At 46.3% G+C, this 24,186-nt stretch overlaps 4 protein-coding genes across 6 annotated transcripts; 3 read left to right on the plus strand and 1 right to left on the minus strand.

Annotated features, from left to right (window-relative positions):
* The first annotated feature begins 544 nt into the window (after positions 1-544).
* On the plus strand, positions 545-3,514 carry LOC135110697 (uncharacterized). The gene is made up of 2 exons (XM_064023325.1): positions 545-577; positions 2,163-3,514. Exons 1-2 carry the CDS (start codon positions 575-577, stop codon positions 3,015-3,017), a joined length of 858 nt encoding a protein of 285 aa, XP_063879395.1. The 5' UTR covers positions 545-574; the 3' UTR covers positions 3,018-3,514.
* Positions 3,515-7,653: 4,139 nt separating this feature from the next.
* LOC135110699 (ctenidin-3-like) lies at positions 7,654-9,869 on the plus strand. The gene is made up of 2 exons (XM_064023327.1): positions 7,654-7,790; positions 9,330-9,869. The coding sequence occupies exons 1-2, from the start codon at positions 7,788-7,790 to the stop codon at positions 9,717-9,719; spliced, it is 393 nt and encodes a 130-aa protein (XP_063879397.1). The 5' UTR covers positions 7,654-7,787; the 3' UTR covers positions 9,720-9,869.
* A 402-nt stretch (positions 9,870-10,271) lies between these two features.
* Positions 10,272-12,710, minus strand: LOC135110698 (uncharacterized). Its single transcript, XM_064023326.1, has 2 exons — positions 12,530-12,710; positions 10,272-12,182 (listed from the first exon to the last, which is right to left on the minus strand). The coding sequence occupies exons 1-2, from the start codon at positions 12,530-12,532 to the stop codon at positions 10,653-10,655; spliced, it is 1,533 nt and encodes a 510-aa protein (XP_063879396.1). The 5' UTR covers positions 12,533-12,710; the 3' UTR covers positions 10,272-10,652.
* A 1,879-nt stretch (positions 12,711-14,589) lies between these two features.
* LOC135110700 (uncharacterized PE-PGRS family protein PE_PGRS54-like) lies at positions 14,590-19,056 on the plus strand. Of its 3 annotated transcripts, none has more exons than XM_064023329.1 (3): positions 14,590-14,722; positions 15,801-17,298; positions 17,383-19,056. In XM_064023329.1, exons 1-3 carry the CDS (start codon positions 14,696-14,698, stop codon positions 18,120-18,122), a joined length of 2,265 nt encoding a protein of 754 aa, XP_063879399.1. In that variant the 5' UTR covers positions 14,590-14,695; the 3' UTR covers positions 18,123-19,056. The 3 variants fall into 3 exon arrangements, with proteins under 3 accessions (XP_063879399.1, XP_063879398.1, XP_063879400.1); XM_064023330.1 differs by having other exon boundaries at positions 14,643-14,722; positions 15,801-16,458; positions 16,522-19,056; XM_064023328.1 differs by having other exon boundaries at positions 15,801-19,056.
* The last annotated feature ends 5,130 nt before the right edge of the window (positions 19,057-24,186 follow it).

Consider the following 24,186-nt stretch of genomic DNA (forward strand, 5'->3'; position numbering starts at 1 on the left):
ATATAAGAAAAGTTTGAAACGCATCTTCTTTGTACATTGTTGAAATTTTCCATTTTTTGGGATTTCGAAACAGAAATAAGAAGACGAGAAAGCAGAGGAGAGGCGAGGGGAGAAGAAAATATGAATCACCAAAAAAAGGATTTCAGAATACAGAAAGATAATTACTGGTGTGTGTGTGTGTGTGTGTGTGTGTGCGCCCTTGACTGATATGACCAAGAACAGACACACATAGATAGATTCATGTCTTGTGTCCACCAAACTGAAACACCCACATTCACCTACCCACCCACCCACACGCCCACAGACACACGACACCCTCCCCCCTACCACCCTGTCCACACACTCCTGTCCACACACCCCTCACACGCACAAAAGCACCAATCACTGCTGCTTGACACACGCTCCTGGTGTGCATAATTCCGCCCCTGGTTGCGAGCGAGAAGCCGGTGGTTAGCTACACGCATCCAGCCATTATGTTAAGGCTGAGGTCCCCGGGCCGCGCTGGGCTCATGTATATAACGCGAGGGTCTCAAGGCATGAACAACACTTCACTTCAGGAGGCCCTCAAGGAACCATGGTGAGTGCTTGGGATTTCCCTCTCCCCTTCAGATGTACGTGGTCTTGGTAGTTGTTCTCGTCTTTGTTTTCTTCCATCTTTTCCCCTTCCTCGTCTTCAATTTATTTTTCTATTTTTTTCTTCACTGTGTTGCGTGATTTTTGTCCTTCGATATGTGTGTTGGTGTTGCTTTGCCTCATCTTCGTTTTCTTCCTCTTTCTTTCTTATCTTCGTCTTTGATTTATTTTTCTATTTCTTCTTCACTACGTTGCGTGATTTTTGTCGTTTCGGTATGTGTTAGTGTTGTTTTGTCTTCGTCTCTCCGTTTTCTTCCGCATCATCCTCTACTCTTCCTTGTGTTTCTTCTTTATTGTAGTATTTTCTTAATGTGTCTTTAGGCATGTGTGAATATGTTGCTTTGATTTTTTTTCTCTATCTCTGTTATTTTTATTTGTTTTGTCTCTGTTATTTCATCTTGTACTTCTACGTTTAGTTCACGTTTTTTTGACTATCTTGTAATTTTTAACTTAGTGACTTGGACTGGTTTCGCCCCCCCTCCCTCGCCTCCCTTCTTTCTTGAGTAGTTTGTGATTTCACTCCTGTATAGGTTCTAATTGTGAGTTAGAGAGAGAAAGAGAGAGGGAGAGAGAGAGAGACTAAAAAAAAAAAATAAGAAAAAAAACACGCAATACTTAACTGACAACCTCAAACAACGTCAAACAACAAGATTAACTACAAACAACATAACAAACTACACAGTCTAACTTCACAACTTTTTAAACAACCACTGCACGTCAAAGGCCTGAGGGAGGAACCGGCGCACTCACTGGGAAGCCAGCCATTAAGTATCTGGGCAAGTCATTCTCAAAAAGTGGCGAGGTCCGGTTGTGGTTAGAACCTCCAAGTGCTTCTGCATAATTGAAAGAGCTCTTGGGACAGACAGGCGTGTGTGTGTGTGTGTGTGTGTGTGTGTGTGTGTGTGTGTGTGTGTGTGTGTGTGTGTGTGTATGTTTGTGTGGGGGGGGGCGGTGGTTGAGTAGAGCGTGTGTCTTTAAATATTTATGTGTTTATGTGTTTGTGTGTTTTTCTTCATTTCTTTGTTCTTTATGTTTATCTTTACTTACGTGTATATGTATTTTATGTATGTATGTATGTATGTATATTTTTTTATATGTAGTATATCAACAAAAAATCTTCTGTATGCATAACAACAGTGCATTTTCAACATGACTACCTGATTTTCTTTAAACTGTCCATTTTCTGTCCTTTTTTATGAGCCTCTGTCTCTTCCCCTCCTGTTGTCGCACGTTTACACTCGACCATAACACAGCACCAAGGAGACGAACAAATACAAGTGCAAGGCTGTGACCCTGCGAGCCACAGAGCTAATGAGTACCAGGCACCGCACCACTCCTGACCGCGGGAGGAGCACCAGCACTATACCAGGTGCTTGTTTTCATCTCCCAGCCTGAGGATACCGCCCTACCTTTAGGACGTAATGGGTGAGGAGCAGGTGTGTGCAGGAGCAAGCATCATTGCGCCTGGGGAGGGAGTGAACACAGGAAGGGGTACGGCTTAATGTGTTTCTCTGTTTTTCCTTCTCAAGAAACTGCTGGTGGTGTTCGCCGTGGCTGGCATCCTTCTGCTGGAGCTCAGCGACGCCGGGAGCTACGGCAGAGGTCGCGGAGGTGGTGGCGGCCGCAGAAGCTTCGGTTTCCGCGGTGGTCGAGGCGGCAGGGGCAGATACAGTGGTAGCAACACTTTAGGCGGCTACAGCGGCGGTTCCGGCAGCGGATTTGGCAGCGGCTCCGGTGGTGGCTTCGGTGGCGGCTTTGGTGGAGGCTACGGCGGCGGCTCCAACTTCGGCTTCGGTGGTGGCAACAGCGGCAGATATGGCGGTGGTTCTAACAGCGGCTATGGCGGAGGTTCTACCGGCGGCTATGGCGGCGGTTCTAACAGCGGCTATGGAGGTGGATCCAAAGGCGGCTTTGGTGGAGGTTTCAGTGGCGGCCATAGAGGTGGTTCCAGCGGCGGCTACGGCGGCGGTTCCAGCGGCGGCTTTGGCGGCGGTGTCAGCGGCGGCTACGGTGGCGGTTCCAGCGGCGGCTACGGTGGCGGTTCCAGCGGCGGCTACGGTGGCGGTTCCAGCGGCGGCTACGGTGGCGGTTCCAGCGGCGGCTACGGCGGCGGTTCTAGCGGCGGCTTTGGCGGCGGTTCCAGCGGCGGCTACGGCGGCGGTTCTAGCGGCGGCTTTGGCGGCGGCGTCAGCGGCGGCTACGGCGGCGGTTCCAGCGGCGGATACGGCGGCGGTTCCAGCGGCGGTTACGGCGGGGGTTCCAGCAGCGGCTTTGGCGGTGGCGTTAGCGGCGGCTACGGCGGCGGTTCCAGCGGCGGCTTTGGGGGCGGAGTGAGTGGCGGCTATGGGGGCAGGCGGGGCGGGGGTAAGGGCTACGGGAAATAAGCCACAGAGGTCACGACTGTAAAGACACTAGATGACCCCAGGCAACGAACCTTCTCCTCCTCCTCCTGCTCCTCCTGCACCAGCAAGACATCGGAATGAGACCAAAATTCCCGCACCGTCACCACCACCATCAGTAGAGTATTAGAAACACCAAAATTATTCTCACATCCTTCCTTCTACGAGCACCGCACTTCTACTCCCGCCGCTACCATCCGTCCTCCTCCTCCTCCTCCCCTCCCTCTCTTTCTCCTGCTGCTGCTGCTGCTGTTGTTGTTATTGAGAGCAAAAAGCTGATTGCCTCGCTGCCCGGGAGTAATGTCTCGCAAGGCTAAGAAAGGGAAAGGTAGTTCAGAAAGATGCGTGTGTGTGTGTGTGTGTGTGTGTGTGTGTGTGTGTGGACAGAGAGGAAAGGATTGCTACATGTGCAAAACAAGAAACCAGGCAGTAAAATGGCTTTCAGAAGATATATAAAGAAAAAAATCGATAAAAAACATCAATCTGTGTTTGTTTTTTCCCCTCCAACTACACACACAGACACACACACACACACACACACACACACACACTAGCAAATATAATGATACTTCGTACTACTAATCCTTCCATTATTATTAAGTACTACTACCAACTATCATTTTCAAGACCACTATCACTATAACCGTTAGCATTTCTGTTATCACCATCATGAAAACAAAGTAAACAAAAGTAACAAGCAAGCTTCACACGAGGTCAACAAGCTCAGGTACACTAATTGCCTCATCTGACTTCATACACACACACACACACACACACACACACACACACACACACACACACACGCAAACACACCTACTAAAAATGTCAAGAGCAACAACAACACTAGACAAGAAAAGACACGAAAACTGCATGTCATTCCCTTCCATCTCTCTCTCTCTCTCTCTCTCTCTCTCTCTCTCTCTCTCTCTCTCTCCTTTGTGTTTTTATCTCTTACCTTTTAAATCTTTCTTCTGTTATCTTTTTTTTTTTCAATTTCTTCCTTTTTTCTCTCCTCTTTCCCTTTCTCTCTTATCAAAACGTCAAAAAAAAAAAAAGAACAAAGAAGGAAAGAGACGGAGGAAGAGGAGGAGGAGGAGGAGGAGGAGGATGAAGGTAAGAAAACTAACTGAACCCTCCTCTCTTCTTCTTCTCTAATCTCCCTCCTCCTCTCCTCCTTCACTCCTCCTCTTATCTCCCTCCCCTCCCTCCCTCCCTCCCTTGACACGAACGGCCTATAATCATCTGTGGGTGAAACTAGTCCAGGAACCTCCCCCCAACTCCCCCACCACCTCCCTACTCTCCTCCCCAGTATATCAGTTCGTGACTAGATGTTGCGGGGGATTGGCGGGGATTAGTAAGTAGGGAGAGGGGAGGAGGTAGATGGAGGTGGGTGGAGGTGTACGTTGTATGACCCTGTCGCCTTCCCCCCCCCCAATTACCCCATACCAAAAAAAAGGGGAATATTAAGAAACTACTGTTGTTCCTGGTTCACTACTGCTACTACTACTACTACAACTACTACTACTACAACTATTACTACGGGTACGCTTTCTGGGAGGAATAAGGAAGAGATAGAGAGAACAGGTATCAGCATTTAAAGGTGTGGGAGAGATCAAGAAAAGGGTAAAAGGATATTCTCTCTCTCTCTCTCTCTCTCTCTCTCTCTCTCTCTCTCTCTCTCTCTCTCTCTCTCTCTCTCATACACACACATTAACCTCCTTGAGAGAGAGAGAGAGAGAGAGAGAGAGAGAGAGAGAGAGAGAGAGAGAGAGAGAGAGAGAGAGAGAGAGAGAGGAGAGAGAGAGAGAGGAGGAGAGAGAGAGAGAGAGAGAGAGAGGAGAGAGAGAGAGAGAGAGAGAGAGAATTAACATATTGTTATGTGCGTTCCAAACATTGCACATGGAAAATAATATATTCTTATATGTAAATGTGTGTGCGCGGGCGTGTGTATGTGTGTGTGTGTGTGTGGTGAGTGTCTCTCTCTCTCTCTCTCTCTCTCTCTCTCTCTCTCTCTCTCTCTCTCTCTCTCTCTCTCTCTCTACCTCACAGTTTTTTTTCGATACTTTTTTCAATCATTCTGTTTTTGTTTTGATTTTCCCTGTGACCTCCAGACGACAAGTGAATGCAAGTAACATTCTGCTATTATACATTATGCTTTATTTTTTGTTCTCTCTCCATTAAACATTTGTCCTTCCTTTCATCAACAGTATTCTTTTCCCTTCCTTGTCTTTCTTTGTCTTCCCTTCTCTGTTTGTTTCTCACTTTCCATTTTCTTCGGCTTTGTTATATATTCCTTTTTTTTTTGTGTGTGTTTGTGGTTCCTTTTTTTTCTGTTTTTCGTGTTTTTGTTTATTTATTTTTCTATGGTGCTGCTTTTCCCTTCGTATTTTTTCTTATTATCCATTCCTTTTCGTTAATTTCTTTCCTATTTTTCAATATTTTTTTTGTGTTCGTAACTTAGTTTCATTTATCTTTCGTTACATGACACAGTACGCACACACACACACACACACACACACACACACACACACACACACACACACATAGAAAAAAAGAAGGGGTCGAGAAATGCATTAATATATAGTTCTCTCTCTCTCTCTCTCTCTCTCTCTCTCTCTCTCTCTCTCTCTCTCTCTCTCTCTCTCTCTCTCTCTCTTCTCTCTCTCTCTCTCTCTCTCTCTCTCTCTCTCACCTTATTTCACCTTTTCTTTTTTTTTTCTTTCATCCCTGTCTCCACGGTTCGTAACTTTCTCTACTCTCCTCCTCCTCCTCATCCTCCTTCCTCTTCTCCTTTTTCTCCTATTCTTGCTCCTCCTTCTGCTCCGGAAGACATAATTTTGTGCGCACCTCGTTTCACTTTATTGCAATTCGGCTGTGTCTTTTGTTCCTCGAAAAAAACAATTAACATGACTCTCACACTCCCTCATTAATTCAAATAATTTTCACGACTTTTTTTTTCCGAAGGGCACGACAGAGAGAGAGAGAGAGAGAGAGAGAGAGAGAGAGAGAGAGAGAGAGAGAGAGAGAGAGAGAGAGAGAGAGAGAGAGAGAGAGAGAGAGAAAGGTCATTAAAAATAGTTATTATTTTTAAACGTATTAGGCAAGGCAAAATAAGGTTAGGTTAGGTAAGGCAAGGCAAGGTTAGGTAAGGTAAGGTTAGGTTAGGTTAGGTAAGATAAGGTTATGTTAGGTAAGGTAAGGTAAGGAGAAGATGTAAGATAATGCAATATGTCACATTATGTCAAGAAAAGGTTATGTCATGTCACGCTATGTTAGGTTAGATCACTCACTTCACACTCAACAATCTGCTACATTAATTTATCCCCGTTTCTCAATCAATCCTAAATCCTCCGTTCCCTCCACACACCAGAAAGGACCCACACCAACAGAGACAACCAAGAGATCCGAGTTAACACTGAGGCAGAGGGTCTGAGAGGAAAGTGAGTGCATGCAGTTAAGTGACTTTTGTCCACGAGTGTACTTTTGAGTGGCGGCAACATTTGATACCGCGTGTTTAGGTCCTCATGTGATACTGGGGTTTGCCTTGACACACATCACACGAGATTGCGCCTCGTGCTCGTGTTACTGCTGCTATTGTTTGACTGGTGGGTGGTATGAAATATCGAAAGAGAAAGCGAGAGGTACTTTTAGTAATGGTGTTGTTATTGCTACTACTATAGCTAGGAATGGTAATAAAAATGATGAAACAATAGAAAAGTAATGATAGTAAATGTAATTATATGTAGATAATTGCATATCTATCTATCTATCTATTTATTTATTTATCTATCATATATATATATATATATATATATATATATATATATATATATATATATATATATATATATATATATATATATATATATATATATATATATATATATATATATATATATATATATATATATATATATATATATATATTGCATGAAGATTTATTATTATTATTATTATTATTATTATTATTATTATTATTATTATTATTATTATTATTATTATTATTATTATTGTTGCTGTTGTAGCTATTGTTGTTTTTTACTATCTGTTGTTGTTAAGTTGTTGTAAATATTGCTGCAAAGAAAATAAAATGAAAATGGGAAGAGGATATTAAATAAAAGTATATATAGAAATACAAAATGAAAAAAAAAGAAAGAAAAAAAAAAAGCAAGGAAACCCGGTACTAATTAATGAAAGCAAACAACCACAAGGCGTCACAAGACACCACCACCAGGAAGACCACCGAAACAACACACGCACACACACACACACACACACACACACACACACACACACACACACACACACACACACACATGAACTTCACATCATCGGGACACAGAATAAAAACAATTTAACCACACCTCCTCCATCACCCCCCCTTCCTCCTGCTCCTTCCCTCTCCCCCTTCCCCTAACCTTTTCCTCCCCTTCCTTTTGGCGCCCCGCCTAAACCCCCCTTTAGGGAAAACCCGTCCAGGTCAAAGGGGGGGAGGGAGGGACACACACACACACACCACACAGACACACACACACACACACACACACACACACACACACACACACACACACACACACACACACGGGCGTCCTCGTCAGGTAGAGGCCAAGGATGAGACAGAAGGAAGCTGGCACGGTATATAAGGATCGGCTCAGGCACTTAGTTGGCACTCAGTATCTCCATCTCACCACCTGCACCTCCTCCTCCTCCTCCTCCAGCAGCGTCGCCTTCTGCAGTTGATTATCTCCCGTCAGCATGGTGAGTCTGGGGCTTGGAATTTGGTAGTTTTGTGGGTTTGTGGGCTGTTTGTGGGTGGATGTTAGTGGGTGTTAGTGGGCGTGTGTGGGTGTTTTGTGGGTGTTTTGTGGGGTGTTTGTGGGGTGTTTTGTGGGTGTTTGTGGGGTGTTTGTGTTTGTGAGTGTATTGTGGGTATTTCTGAGTGTTTGTGTCCTTATACTTATCTCAGTTTCATAGTTTCTGTTTCTCTCTCTGTTTTTTGTTTCAGTCTATCTGATTTCTCTTTCTTTTTCTGTTCTTGTTTGTGTCTTTCTCATCTTCAGACACTCTCTCTCTCTCTCTCCTCTCTCTCTCTCTCTCTCTCTCTCTCTCTCTCTCTCTCTCTCTCTCTCTCTCTCTCTCTCTCTCTCTCTCTCACTAACTATCGATTTATCTATCTATCTATCTGTCAGTAACTCTGTCTTTGTTGTCTGTCTATGCGTGTGTGTCTGTGTGTGGTGTGTGTGTGTGTGGTGTGTGTGTGTGTGTGTGTGTGTGTGGTGTGTGTGTGTGTGTGTCATCTGTGTCATTACCTCAGTCTATATGTATGTTTTTCTGGCCAATGTGGGATTTCTTTCTTCATGACACACACACACACACACACACACACACACACACACACACACACACACACACACACACTGTCGTTAACCGCGTTCTTTCGACTTTCCTTTTTTTTTTTTTTTTTTTGCATTCCACATCATCTTTCATTTCCAAACTCGATTTCTTACTAAACCCTTGACCTTCTTCAACGGTAAAGAAAAAAAAAAATAATGATAATGGTAAGAAGAACAACTTTCCTCTCTCTTTCACTCTCTCGTCTCACTTCTCTGCCTCTCCTCCTCTCCTTTGTTTTCTTCTTTCTTCCCTCCCTCCTTATTATCCTCTACCTTTTAACCTTTTTCTCGTCTCACTTTTTTTTCCTCTCTCCTTTATAATCTTTTCCTTCTTGTCTTTTTATTCTTCTCCTTATCTTCTTTCATTTCTCTTTCATCATCCATCAACCTTTTCTCGTCTCACTTTTTTCCATCGTCTTTATAATCCTTTCCTTCATGTCTTTTTATTCTCCTCCTCCTTACCTTCTTTATTCATTTCTCTTCCATCATCCATCATAACCCCATCCATGACTTAATTATCTCCACTTATTCCTCCTCCTCCTCCTCCTCCTCTTCACCATCTTCCTCCGTCTTCATCTTCACTATTCTGTGTGTCTACTTAGGATAGTGCAGCTTCTGACAGACAACCTCTTAAGGGCCAACATATCTGCTGGTGTATGATCTTCGTTTAAGTTCTTTTGTAGTCCCTCCTCTCCTCGTCTCCTCTTCCTCGTCCTCTTTTTATTTCTTGGTGTATGTTCTTCCTTTGTGTTCTTTTGTAGTTCTCATCCTCTCTATTCATCCTCCTTTTCATCCTCTTCCTATCAGTTAGTTATGTTACGTTTCTTTGTATTTCTCCTCTTCACTTGTTCTCCTCCTCCTCCTCCTTCTGTAGTGTCTCATGTCCTTCGTCCTCCTCCCACAGAACTCGCTCGTCGCCATCCTCGGCCTCGCCCTCCTTGTCGCCTCGTGCAGCGCTGGCGGCTTGCGCGGTGGACACTTCATCGGCGGCTTTGACTCCCATGAGGTGATCGGGGGTGGAGGTTTCGTCAGCGGCGGCTACGGCGGTGGCGGCTTCCACAGAGGCGGCGGTGGCGGCTTCCACAGAGGCGGCGGCGGCGGCTTCCACAGGGGCGGCGGCTACGGCGGGGCGTCCATCGTGCCAGCTATCGGCGGCCTTGTGCACTCCTCCATCCACAGCGGCGGATATGGTAGCTTCGGCGGGCACTCCATCGAGCACGACATCTCCTTCGGTGGGCACCATGGTGGGTACAGGCGCCCATCCTACGGCCGCCCATCCTACAGGCGCTGGTAGGGGCTGAGTAGTGCCCAGGCACACCTCTCTCCTCGCCGTGGTGGCCTTGGTGGTCATTCCTTCACTGGATGCTATATCTTTGTGCCTCTTATTTAAAAGTCTAAAGTCTTCATTCCTCGGTCGTCTTGAATAAAATAATTTCGATTCCTAGCTGCTTTTGTGTCTCCTTCCCTCGTGCTCCTTCGTAAACGCTCTAAGACGCCCTGCCTTCCCTTCACTACACTCCACTGCACCTCCACTCTCATTCCTCCTCCTCCTCCTCCCCACTGGTTATTCCCTCTCCCCACCTCCCCGCCCTCAAAGTTCAATCACGTCTTCTATCTATTTTGCAAGCATAATTTTCTTCGTGTTGGTTTTTATTCTCCTTTCACCTGTTTATTACTCTCTCACACTTAATTTACTTTTATGTTCATTCTCAAGAACAATCGAGACACGAACACGCACCCACATGAGTGAGCACGCATGCACACACACCCACACCCACACACACACACACACACACACACACACACACACACACACACGACAAGGAAAAAATATGAATACAAAGCGTTGTGATGAATGTATATATTAACGAGAATAAAATGAAAAGATAAACTAATACAGGTAGTAGTAGTAGTAGTAGTAGTAGTAGTAGCAATACATCATCATTTAGTACTAGATATTTACACTACAAAAAAAAATAAAATATCATTACACTGTTTCCTTACACTAACTCTACGAGAGGTCCTGATTTTCCGGAGGTCGTGTTTGACAATGGTCGTTTTCGAGGAGGAGGAGGAGGAGGAGGAGAAGGAGGAGGAGGAGGAGGAGGAGGAGGAGGAGGAGGAGGAGGAGGAGGAGGAGGAGGAGGAGGAGGAAGCCAAGGACGATCAATAAAAGACGAAGAAGAAAACAAAGGAACAGAGGGAGGAACCAACAACGTTCTCTTGCCTAATAACCACCATAATTATGACTACTCTGGTAATAGTTCCCGTAGTGGCCACCAGAGGGAACCGGATAGGGAGCATAGCGCGGGAAGGGAGGGCTGACCAACACTGCACTGAGATCCTGCGGGGGAGTCCTATGACCAGCTGGATAAGCGACAGGATACCTTACACCGTGGTTAGCGAATACAGTGTCACGGTCAGCGAAAGCAGGGCGGTTATCGAGAGCTTGGACATCTTGGTTAACGAAAGGATCCTCTGCATTAACGCAACCCTGAGGCGTAGAACCCTCGAAGGATCCCTCCCGGTCAGTGAAATGCGTATGGTAGTTAGCTACGGACGGCACCCCCTGGTTAATGACACTCCCGTCCCGGTCAACGATGGGAGTGCTAAGCGGATTAACGAAACTGTCACCGCGGCCAGCGAAAGTCAGGACACCTCCATGCAGCACTGGCTCGTGGTTCGCGAAGGGCGGTGAGTTAACGACGCGACTGACGGTGTTGGCGGAGCATGGACGATTTTGGCTGGCGAAGGAGGGCCTGACAGAGGAACCTGATGGTCTGAGGTCCGAGGCAAAGAAGATATCACTGTCTTGCGCTGGGCGGGCGACGCGATGGTCAACAATACCTGTGAGGTCAACGTTGGGCCGTACAAAGTTCCTGGGGTCATACATAAGGTTCCTGGGGTCAGTGGCGGGGGAAGGGAGGTCATTGACATTATGAACGTGGTTGGTGGGATCACCGAGGTGTCCAGTAGAGTCTTGAGGCAAGGTGTCGCCGGGGAACACTCCCGCAGACCTCACGTCCACCAGGCTGAGGAAGGAGTCGTCAGAAGTCGTTGGGGTGACGGGGCGGGGGACGAGGCGCTGCGGCGGAAAGGGTACTGAGGTGTCTGGGCGCGGCAGGGATGAGGGTGGGACGAGAGCCGTGTTGGGCGTGACGGGGCGAGGCACGAATGAGAAGGGCGTGAACGGACGAAAAGAGGCAGAGAATGGTGTGTGGGGATACGGTTGTGATACAGAAAACGTGGGACTGTCGGGAAACCTGGAGGAGGCACCATCAGGACGTGCAGAGTCCCTGAAGCGCACAGCACGATCAGACACGACGGGGAAGTGAGGGGGCGAGAACCTGTAGGGACTGTAGAAACCCTGAGAGGCAGGGTGAGGGGCCACGCCGTAGATCCGTCGGAGGGGCTGACGACGCTTACTGGGGAGGCTGTGGCGGTACGTGGTGACTCTTGGGTACTGACCACGGCGGCGGGGACTGTGGGCTGCATGGGGGTCACGCGTCCTGCCAGGATATCTCCGGGTAGGCAGAGAATGCAGGGACACTTGACTGGAAGCGGGGTGGGAGTCCTCATGATGTGTGTCAGGGCTGGGTGGCAGCGCTTTCACCTCCTCCTCCGCCGCAAAGTGATCCTCAGAAGCGTCCACTTCATTCACCGCCGTGTCCTCCATCGCGCCCTTCAACATGTTATCTCCCCTGCAGGAGTGTCCCAGCAGGAGGAGGAGGAGGCAGAGTGAGGCAACGAACGCCTTCTGCGGGAGGGAGGGAAGGGAGGGAGGTGGTGAGAAGCCTCCTTGAGTTAGGGAGTGAAGGAGGAGCGTTGGTGACTCAGTATGACTGCAGTTACCGGGACGACATGCATTGCTAGTTTATCAGTGAGGCGGGAGACGAGAACGTGAGAGAAAGTGTGCCTGATAACTGTATGCCGTGGAGGAGGAGGAGGAGGAGGAGGAGGAGGAGGGCAAAGATGAGGAGAGGAAAGAGGAGGAGGAAAAGATGTATATTTCAACCCAGATAAGAAGCAAAAACAACACATGAGTAACAAAAAAAAAAAAAATAAATAAATAAATAAATAAAAAAAAAACGCAAAACAACAAACCATATTCAGCGAAGATCCAACAGCAGCACCGGAGTAGCAAGACCACCACCACCACCACCGTAACCACCACCAACAACAACACCAACAACACCGGGGAGGATGAGAACAAGTCACAACAGGCGGGAGCACAGGAGGCAATCTTAAGCCAGTCGGTAGGTAGATGGATGAGACCAGCACTGCCACCACTCAGGACAGGCCCTTCCTAATATACCCCAGCACACAACTAACCACTTAAAGACCCGCCATTCGTCATGACCACTTATCCCTTAAGAATTAGTCGGCACATTCCATCCCTAGTTCCCTGAAAACAAGAACTGGAGCTTAAAGGCGTGTAATTATCGCTATTATGCATGTAAGTGTAGTTTGTAGAACACCTGGCCGAGTAAGGCGGGGGGGTGGGGAAGGAGGGAGGCCGGACACACCTGGGGAGTCACGTAATTAGTTCCGCTGCTCACTTTTACCTGCCTTGGTTCGGAAGCGTTAAGGTGTGTCATAAAGGATCTGCTTTGTCTGTCTGTGTGTGTCTGTGTGTGTGTCTGTGTGTGTGTGTGTGTGTGTGTGTGTGTGTGTGTGTGTGTGTGTGTGTGTGTGTGTGTGTGTGTGTGTGTGTGTGTGTGTGTGTGTGTGTGTGTGTGTGTGTGTGTGTGTGTGTGTGTGTGTGTGTGTGTGTGTGTGTGTGCCTGTGTGTGTATCAGTGTGTGTCTGTTTGTGTCTGTTTGTGTGTCTGTGTGTGTCCTGGAAAATGAAAGGAGAGAGAGAGAGAGAGAGAGAGAGAGAGAGAGAGAGAGAGAGAGAGAGAGAGAAAGAGAGAGAGAGAGAGAGAGAGAGAGAGAGAGAGAGAGAGAGAGAGAGAGAGAGAGAGAGAGAGAGAGAAATTAAATGGTAAAAGAAAACGGAAAGAAAAGAAAAAAACAACAACAAAAAAAACATGACCATTAAAAACGAATAAAAATGGAAACTAAAAGAGAAAAATTAAACTAAATACAAAAAAAAAAGAAAGAGAAACACAAACAGACTGAGAGACCGTAGAGAAAAAATCCGGCTGTGTGTGTGTGTGTGTGTTGTGTGTGTGTGTGTGTGTGTGTGTGTGTGACACAGCCTGACCCCAGCACAGTGGCACACATTTCTCAACACATCCCAGACTCAACACTTCTGAAACACTTGTATCATTTCTCACACTCAAATATGAACAGTGAAAATAAATTAGTGGGAAGAAATTGAATGAAGTGTAGAGAGAGAGAGAGAGAGAGAGAGAGAGAGAGAGACGCTTGTAATTCACACCCACCCTCCTAGTACACACACACACACACACACACACACACACACACACACGCACAAATTTGTTCTTCCTCTCCCTCTTTTCTTTTCGCCACCCTTCCCTCTCTCTCTCTCTCTGTCTCTCTCTCTCTCTCTCTCTCTCTCTCTCTCTCTCTCTCTCTCTCTACTCTTATTCTTTTATCACCACCTATCAAGTTTTCCTTTCTTCTCTTTTCACTTTTCTTCCTTTCTTTCTGTAAGCCTTCATCTAGAATATTCTCTCTATTTTCTCAGTTCGATACATTTGCCTATTATACCTTACAAAAAAAAAATAAATAAATAAAAATAAATTTATACACAGAGACAAAAGATTCGGAGGGTGTGGATACAGGGCAATGAATAAACATGGAAAAGAAAAAGAAAATTGTCGGAAACATTAAGTATTTTTAGTTATTTTTCGCTGAAATTATCTGCAGGTGAGGAAAGATGTGTGTGTGTGTGTGTGCGTGTGTGTGTGTGTAGCAGTCCGCAAGTCACAGATACAATTTCATACACTCTTTCAAACATTCCTCCCCTTCTTAACATCCCTCTCCTCTACCTACCCTCCCTCACATCCCTCCCCCAGGCCACTCCTAGTTTGAACTCGACCCCAGCCACTGCCACTCCACGTAACTACTCTGCTAGGGGGCAAGGTGAATGCCGCGAGGTGACAGCATGACCGAGAGCACTGATTTTGGAGAGTATCTGAAGGTATATTTTGGGAACTGTATTGCAAGGTGTGCGAGGGCGTGGTAAGGGTGAAGGCATTGTGCAGTAAGGGCACACGTATATAACAGAGAGGCACCTGACATTACACGCCATAACGCAAGGGCGCCACGCTGCTGATACTACTACCACCTGACGAAGGCGATGAAGGGGAAGACGACAAGAATGAAGGTGGGTTGGTTTGGGTTAGGCTCGATTGGTTTTCTGTTCTCTCTCTCTCTCTTTCTCTCTATCTACCTCATAATTCTGATTAATCCTTTGGGCTCTACTCTCTAAGGATTGACACCATCAGTAGGCCTTTCCTTCAACCCTTTTCTTGCTCCTGGCCAGACCTCTCTTACATAAAAAATAATGGTTAATAAAGAGCTACATCAACGTTAAGGAAACAAGAAACATGCACAGAAAATAACCATCCCTGCTGCCTGTGAGATTAGTCAGTATGAAAGAACAAAGCGTCTGAAAATTGAGGTCTAGGAATGATGGAGAGGAAGAGAAAAATAGCGTGATGTAAACAGAGGCCAGGACAGGAGAAGGTTTACTTGTCTTTGTCTTGTGTTTTGTTCCCTTGTACTCACTTCTGACCAATCATCAGAGGCGCAGGGACGTAAATAGTTCAGAAATATTTCTCTGTGGTTTCTCTAATGGCTACTCCACCACCTCCTCCACCACCACCACCACCGCCACCACCGCCACCACCGGATGTTCATAATTTGTGTCAAAATATGCCTGGCTCCCCAAGACTGTGGTGTGTGTGTGTGTGTGTGTGTGTGTGTGTGTGTGTGTGTGTGTGTGTGTGTGTGTGTGTGGTGAAGGTCGCGTGGGTGTGGTAATTTGGTGGTGGTGAAGGACGCATGTGTGTTGTGATGTGATGTGATGTGATTTGATGTGGTGTGTGTGTGTGTGTGTGTGTGTGTGTGTGTGTGTGTGTGTGTGTGTGTGTGTGTGTGTGTGTGTGTGTGTGTGTGTGTGTGTTTGTGTGTGTGTGTGTGTGATTAAGTAAATCGTTCTGCTTGAAAACAACAACAACAAAAACAACAACAACAACAACAACAACAACAAGTGACAAAAAAAATAAAAGATGTAACATTTAACCGTTACAACAACACTTATACGAGTACATAGACACCAATCTCTCTCTCTCTCTCTCTCTCTCTCTCTCTCTCTCTCTCTCTCTCTCTCTCTCTCTCTCTCTCTCTCTCTCTCTTTGATCCTCCCCTTCATAACACCAAAACACCACCCGTGCCCTCAGATCCTCGTACTGGTGGCGCCCCTACTGCTGATATCCTGTAGGAGCGTGCAAGGAGGCCAATCTGGAGGACACACTGGGGGCCTCGCAGTTCTGGAGGGCCCCGGAGGCTTCCCACCAGGATCTCTTGACATACTACAAAGGACAGGATCAGTGAAGGCATTCCTGCACAGCCTCCCTCAGGTGTCTGTGGTGCGAGCTATCGGGGGCCTCATCGGTTCCTTCCCCGGGCACTCCAAAGGCACCTCTCTTGGGGGCTTCCACAGAGGCTTCAACGGAGCTTCACCCGGTGGCGTTAAAGGAGGTGCACCAGGCTTCAAAGGGGGCGCTAAAAGGTTGAATGGTGTTTTCCTGGGGAGTTTCAAAGTGCGTTCACCAGGATTCAGTGGGAGATCTCCAGCCTTCAGCAAGGGTTCTGCAGGCTTCAGTACTGGTTCTGCAGGCTTCAATGGAGGTCCTGAAGGCTTCAATGATGAAGACATCAGTGGAGGGCCTGCAAGCTTCAGTGAAGGTCCTGCGGGCTTCAGTGAGGATCCTGAAGGCTTCAGTGACGAAGACTTCAGTGGAGGTCCTGCAGGCTTCAGTGGAGGTCCTGAAGGTTTCAATGGAGGTCCTGTAGGCTTCAATGGAGGTCCTGCAGGCTTCAATGGAGGTTCTGCAGGTTTTAATGGAGGTTCTGCAGGCTTCAATGGAGGTTCTGCAGGTTTTAATGGAGGTTCTGCAGGCTTCAATGGAGGTCCTGCAGGCTTCAGTGGAGGTTCTGCTGGCTTAAATGGAGGTCCTGCAGGCTTCAATGGAGGTTCTGCAGGTTTTAATGGAGGTTCTGCAGGCTTCAATGGAGGTCCTGCAGGCTTCAATGGAGGTTCTGCAGGCTTCAATGGAGGTTCTGCTGGCTTCAAAGGAGGTTCTGCAGGATTCAGTGGAGGTTCTGCAGGCTTCAGTGGAGGTTCTGCAGGCTTCAATGGAGGTTCTGCAGGCTTCAATGGAGGTCCTGCAGGCTTCAATGGAGGTCCTTCAGGCTTCAGTGGAGGTTCTGCTGGATTAAATGGAGGTCCTGCTGGCTTCAATGGAGGTCCTGCAGGCTTCAATGGAGGTCCTTCAGGCTTCAGTGGAGGTTCTGCTGGATTAAATGGAGGTCCTGCTGGCTTCAATGGAGGTCCTGCAGGCTTCAGTGGAGGTTCTGCAGGCTTCAATGGAGGTCCTGCAGGCTTCAGTGGAGGTTCTGCAGGATTAAATGGAGGTCCTGCAGGCTTCAATGGAGGTCCTGCTGGCTTCAATGGAGGTCCTGCAGGCTTTAATGGAGGTTCTGCTGGCTTCAATGGAAGTCCTGCAGGCTTCAATGGAAGTCCTGCAGGCTTTAATGGAGGTTCTGCAGGCTTCAATGGAGGCTCTGCAGGCTTCAATGGAGGTTCTGCAGGCTTCAATGGAGGTTCTGCAGGCTTTAATGGTGGTTCTGCAGGCTTCAATGGAGGTTCTGCTGGCTTTAATGGTGGTTCTGCAGGTTTCAATGGAGGTTCTGCAGGCTTTAATGGTGGTTCTGCAGGCTTCAATGGAGGTTCTGCTGGCTTTAATGGTGGTTCTGCAGGTTTCAATGGAGGTTCTGCAGGCTTTAATGGTGGTTCTGCAGGCTTCAATGGAGGTTCTGCTGGCTTTAATGGTGGTTCTGCAGGCTTCAGTGGAGATTCTGCAGGCTTCAGTGGAGGTTCTGCAGGCTTCAGTGGAGGTTCTGCAGGCTTCAATGGAGGTTCTGCAGGCTTTAATGGTGGTTCTGCAGGCTTCAATGGAGGTTCTGCAGGCTTTAATGGTGGTTCTGCAGGTTTCAATGGAGGTTCTGCAGGCTTCAGTGGAGGTTCTGCAGGCTTCAATGGAGGTTCTGCAGGCTTCAATGGAGGTTCTGCAGGCTTTAATGGTGGTTCTGCAGGTTTTAATGGTGGTTCTGCAGGCTTTAATGGAGGTTCTGCAGGTTTCAATGGAGGTTCTGCAAGCTTCAATGGAGGTTCTGCTGGCTTCAATGGAGGTTCTGCAGGTTTCAACGGAGGTTCTGCAGGCTTCAATGGAGGTTCTGCAGGCTTCAATGGAGGTTCTGCAGGCTTCAATGGAGGTTCTGCAGGCTTCAATGGAGGTTCTGCAGGCTTCAATGGAGGTTCTGCTGGCTTCAAAGGAGGTTCTGCAGGCTTCAATGGAGGTTCTGCAGGCTTCAATGGAGGTTCTGCTGGCTTCAAAGGAAGTTCTGCAGGCTTCAATGGAGGTTCTGCAGGCTTCAATGGAGGACCTGAAGATTCCAATGATCCAGGCTTCAATGGACGTTCTGAAAGCTTCAATTGAGGGCTTGAAGGCTTCAGTGACCCCAGGCTTCAGTGAAAGACCTGAAAGCCTCAGTGACCCAGGCTTCGATGGAGGACCTGCAGAGTTTGATGAGGGTCCTGACGGTCTTAAGAACATAAGAACATAAAAAAATAAGGGAAGCTGCAAGAAGCAACCAGGCTTACACATGGCAGTCCCTGTATGAAATATACCTACCTAATTTTACCTATCATCCCCATCCATAAATCCGTCCAATCTTCTCTTAGAGCTCCCTAATGTCTTAGTACTAACAACTTCATTACTGAGTCCGTTCCATTCATCTACCACTCTATTTGAGAACCAATTTCTTCCTATCTCTTTCTTAAACCTAAATTTTTCAAGCTTGAACCCGTTATTTCTTATTCTGTCCTGGTTGCTGATCCTAAGAATTTTGTTTACGTCCTCCTTGTTATAACCCTTATACTACTTAAAGACTTCTATCAGGTCCACTCTTAACTTACGTCTCTCTAAAGAATGTAAATTTAACAGTTTCAGTCTCGCCTCGTAAGGAATACTCCTCATCCCCTGTATCCTTTTAGTCATTCTCCTTTGTACTGATTCTAATAGACCTGTATCCTTCCTGTAATGTGGTGACCAGAACTGCACAGCGTAGTCAAGATTAGGTCTGACCAGCGCCAAATATAACTTTAGTATTACTTAGAGCCTTCTACTTTTAACACTCCTAAAAATTAATCCTTATACCCTATTTGCCCTGATTCTGGCCTCTGTGCATTGCTTTCCTAGACGGAGTTCAGAGCTAACTATAACTCCTTAAATCTTTTTCGTACCCTGAACCTGCCAGTTTCGCTGTTTATTGTGTACCTACTGTGTGGGTTTCCTTTACCTACGCTAAGTACTTTGCATTTGTTGATATTAAACTGCATTTGATATTAAACTCCATTACCATGTTTTCATAGTGCAGGTTTCAATGGCGGCTCTCCCTGGGGCATCAGCAGGGCATCTCACTGGGGCTTCAATAGGGCATCTCGCGGAAGCTTCAATAAAGGCTCTGGGCGGAGTGTCAGAAGGTCCAACAGCTTGGGAAATGTGTCAGTCTAAATGGTTCCCACAGAAGATTAGCTAATAGAAAGACTGGTTAATTACCTCGTTCAGTAATACATGCATTCTCTCTCTCTCTCTCTCTCTCTCTCTCTCTCTCTCTCTCTCTCTCTCTCTCTCTCTCTCTCTCTCTCTCTGTCTTTCTCTCAGGAAACCTTCTAAATGCTAGGAGAAACACAATGTCTGCTCTTTCATGTAGTGAGTAATGTGAGTACTGTGGTATTGTAAGGTTTATCGATGTCTTGGAGAATATTGAAGTGTACGAGTATTAGTAAAATAATGACGGCACTACTAGCAATAAAAACAAAAATGATACTGGTACTACTACTACTAACAACAACAACAACAACAACAACAACAACAACAACAACAAAAATAAAACAAAACAACAACAAAAGAAAACAACAACAACAACAACAACAACCAACAATCAACAATCAACAAGCAAACAAGGAGAAAGTCATCATCGTCGTCGTGGTGTTGGTGGTGTTTATTACAACAAAAGTGACACTACACACACACACACACACACACACACACACACACACACACACACACACAGCTCAAACTCGTTCCGCAGAGGGTGAGTCGACATTTGTAGGTGAGACGAGACAGGTAAGGTGACTGTCCACAGGTGTTCCTTATTAGGCCCTCAACAGGTGTGCCAGGAGAGAGAGGTAAGCAAGTAGAGGACAACAGAGGTAGGAAAAAATACAATAAATAAATAAAGTTAGTGGAAGCTAATAAGGAAAGGCAAGGGAAGATATTCATACGTAGGAGAAGCAAATTAATGAAGGAGAAAGTCAAGAAAACTATCCAATGAAAATCAACAACAAGCGATACCAACTGAGAAAAAAATAAATAAAAAAAAAACAGGTTGATATAAAAGAATGAATACGGAGAAGATGAAATTAATTAGACGATCGTAAAAGTAATAGAAAGAAGAAACTGACAACAGGAGAAAAATATAGACATGAGAAAATTTAAAACAAAGAACAGCAAAGGGAATAATGGAATGCGAGAAGTAATTGAACACGAAAAAAATAAGTGTACAGAAAAAGTGGAAAAGCACGGGAGAAAACACTGAAGAAACTAAACAAGTAACAATTATTAAAACAAAAATAAGTAGCAATAAAACAAAAAGAAGGAAAAGAAACAAAAAAAACATAGCACCACCACCACCATCACCACCACCACCACCACCACCACCACCACAACTACAACAGGCGAGGCTACTAACCTTTCCTCTCAATTCCAGTACGTGATCCGGAAGTAGAAGGAGGCCACGAGGAGGTCACATTGACATCCTTGACCCTTTTCCCACCAAACGCTCCCCCCCTGCAAATCTTCTCCTACCCTTCCTCCATTGACTTTCCCACCCCTTTCCTTTCCTTCTACTCGTCCCAAAATTGTATTGTGTTAAAATAAAATCATTCTCTCTCTTTATCTCCCTCTTCTTCATTCCCCTTCCCTCATAGTCCCCATTTTCATTTACCTCCTCCTCCTCCTCCTCCTTCTCTAACTTGCGTTCATGACCTTTTATGCACGAAAGAAAGATTACCTCCCCACCTTCTCCCCAATCCTCCACTCATCAACAAAAAAAAAAAGAAAAAGGTTAATGAGAAGTGAGACTGATGTTGAAAGATATGACAGAAGTGTGACGAGTGGGGGTGAGGTGGGTGGTGTTTCTGGAGGGTGTGGCGCTGGTGCAGTGTTTTGTAGCGGTTGTGGTGGTGGTGGTGGTGGTGGTGGATGGTTAAGCAGGGTTGGCATTAAAAAAAACCCACCCGAACCCCGCCCCCCGCAAAATAAACAAATAAATAAAATAAATAAATAAATAAATAAAAGCATATATTTTTTATTTAACGAACAAAAATTCAGCTTTATATCATAATCATAATTAAGGTCTATTATGTACGAGTACACACAGCTTCGTACTTTTCTAACTATATTTCTACCCAAATTTCTTTCTTTTTTTCATTACAGCTGTCATTGGCTAGAGCTCCTTTGACGTGAATCTTGGGCCTGTCCTCTTCCTCTCCCCCTCCACATCCCCATTCCCGTCCCTCTTCCAATCCCCCATGCTTCCCTTACCTCCTTCATACATACATCCATTACCGAGAGAGAGAGAGAGAGAGAGAGAAGAGAGAGAGAGAGAGAGAGAGAGAGAGAGAGAGAGTGGTGTGTGTGTGTGTGTGTGTGTGTCCTTCTGTACAGCAGGGAAATACGCCTCGTGTTTAATTATTATTGTCTCCATCGTAATTTCAGTGTTGGTGGAGAGAGCGAGTCACTGCTGGCGAGAGGAAAGAAAATATGAGAAACAGGTAGGAGAAGGAAAGTGAAAGTTTTTTTCTTTCTTTTTTCTTGTGGACGCCGAGGTGTGGCTGGATGCTGCTGGCGCGTGGTGCATGTGTTTGCAACCATGTGTGCACTTGTGTGTGTCCATGTGTGCATGAGTGTGTGTATGCATGTAATATTAGGATCAATGGGGTGTACACATGAGAGAGTGCACAGATTTGACTCATGTGTGTGTGTGTGTGTGTGTGTGTGTGTGTTGGAGGGGGGTTGACCAGATTTAAGAGAGGAGAGAGAGAGAGAGAGAGAGAGGAGAGAGAGGGAGAGGAGAGAGAGGAGAGAGGAGAGGGAGAGAGAGAGAGAGAGGAGAGAGGAGAGCGAGAGAGAGAGAGAGAGAGAGAGAGAGAGAGAGAGAGAGAGAGACTAAATAAATCACCAATACTGGGAGGTAGAAACAAATAATAATAATAATGAGAAATAAAACTAAAATAAAATAAAAAACAAACTCCCAGAACTTCGATAAACAGTTGTGAACATAAACACGAGGGGGAAAAAATAGTATAGACAACAACAGTAACAAGAAGAAAACGGGAAGAGGAAGAAAATAAGCACAACAGCAGGGTCATTTACTTCCGTTCAGATCTTTACTCTCTTCCTCTTTATATCTTGGTTTACTGTGACGGAATGCAGGAAAGGAGACGCAAGCAAGTCCTCTACAGGTGGGTCTCCTTGGGTCTACATAAGTTTACGAAGTGCTAAGAGAAAGGTAAGGCTCCAGTTATATATTATAAAGTTTTCCTTCAAACATTAATTTCTGAAGCAGCCCTGGTTGTGAAAGTATTTTGATTTTTTCTATTTCCAGATAAGACCAAGAGAGAGAGAGAGAGAGAGAGAGAGAGAGAGAGAGAGAGAGAGAGAGAGAGAGAGAGAGAGAGAGAGAGAGAGAGAGGACTGCTCTGGTTTCTCGTGAGCCAGTTCCAACCACTCTTCCCAGACTTAAAACCTCGAGAAAACGTCCCCTTTATAAAAACCACTGGATGACGAAAGTGACAGGTGACGGGGTGGTGGGGTGACGGGGTGACGAGGGCACCTATACCTGCACTTCCACCTACATGTACCTCCATTACATCTTTACCCATTTCCAAAGCTTTTCTTTCTCTTATATTTCTCATTTCATCCCCAATTGCCACACCATTCTGTCCATCCCCCTATTGCAAGAGTTGGCCAGTATTCTCAGTCTCTCAGCATTTTTACAAGTACACTCTGCAACTCACTACCCGTTATTGTGTTTCCTCCTGCCTATGACTTAAACCTTTTCCTAGAGGGAGGTTTCAAAACAGTTCTCATCATCTATAACCTGTCGATGTCCGGAAAGGAGGATGTGGAAGGTGAGAGAAAGAAGGAAGGCCCAGGATACGCGTTAAAGGCTCAAGCCAATGACAGCCGCCAAGAAAAAAAAGATGACAGGTGTCACTCTAGTTAGAAATATAGGTAGGTAGGTGAGCTGCTTCATCAAGTAGTGGAGCCGTCTGCACATTACAATTATACCCTTCCATTCTGATGCTGTAGGTGGAATAAAATAGGTGTACGTGTAGGTGTAGGTGTAGTTAAATAGTTTAGTTTGTTTTGTTACTGTATGAAATCCCCCCATGTAATATTGTCATTGTAATATTGATTGATTGTACTGTCACTTTCACAACGCATCACTTTCACTGGGGTCAACTCACCATCGCTTGACATCACTCTCCTCACCGTCGCACCACAGGCACGAGTGAATTTAAAATAAAATTGTTATCAGATCAAATCATACTTTTTTAGTCTCTCTCTCTCTCTCTCTCTCTCTCTCTCTCTCTCTCTCTCTCTCTCTCTCTCTCTCTCTCTCTCTCTCTCTCTCTCTCTCTTCCATGTTGTAATTGATGTTACGCAATATGGAAGTGAATCAATTTACTTTCACTTTCAGTCAATCTAAGCAATGTACGAGTAAGTCTTATCATGGATTTTTTTTTTTAATCAGTACGTAAGTACGATTCACGCGGCTGGTGTGTGAGCAGGTGCGGGTCACCACCAGGTCATCGCCAGGTGCTGAGACACGACAAACTTAGAGTATTTTATTGAATAGTAATAAATAAGAATACATTACGGTTTTTGCAAAAAAACATTTGACTTAGAGCTATTGGCCAGCCCGGCGCGTGCCGTGGGCGTCGTCTCCCTGGGGCATTTATTTCTTATTGTAGCCGTAGCCTCCCGCGCCCCCGTGACCACCATGGCCGCCGCTCACCACCACGGGGCCGGAATGGTAGTCGGACCCAGTGACGACCACGGAGCCGGGTTGGACGGGGTTGCGGCCCACCAGACGGTATCTGAGCGAGGCGTAGGGGCCGCCAAGGGAGGCCAGGTCGAATCCAGTGTTGGCGCCGTAACCGGAGTCCACATCATAGTAGGCGTCCACCAGGTGGGCGGAGGAGACCCCCGGTCACGTACTCGTGGGGGTACAGGCCATGGTTCAGGTGGCTGCCGCCGTACCGCCCGCGACGCAGGTTTCCGAAAACCCTTGCTGCTGAACACCTTCCCGCCGCTCACCACGCCGCCACCCACCACGACGTTGGTGCCGTACCCGCCGTGGTTACCGACATAGCCGCCAACAACGCCACCGCGGTCGCCGCCGTGGTGTTTGCCATATCCGCCGCCGCCG

Source organism: Scylla paramamosain, chromosome 20 (assembly GCF_035594125.1).
Source record: "Scylla paramamosain isolate STU-SP2022 chromosome 20, ASM3559412v1, whole genome shotgun sequence".
NCBI classification, from domain to species: Eukaryota; Metazoa; Arthropoda; class Malacostraca; order Decapoda; family Portunidae; genus Scylla; species Scylla paramamosain.

Excerpts from the sequence above, each read along its gene's own strand:
- LOC135110700 (XM_064023328.1), top strand. The coding sequence starts at position 14,696 with ATGAAGGGGAAGACGACAAGAATGAAG. Across the intron at positions 14,723-15,800 it reads GGAAGACGACAAGAATGAAG|ATCCTCGTACTGGTGGCGCC; the intron begins GTGGGTTGGTTT and ends CCGTGCCCTCAG.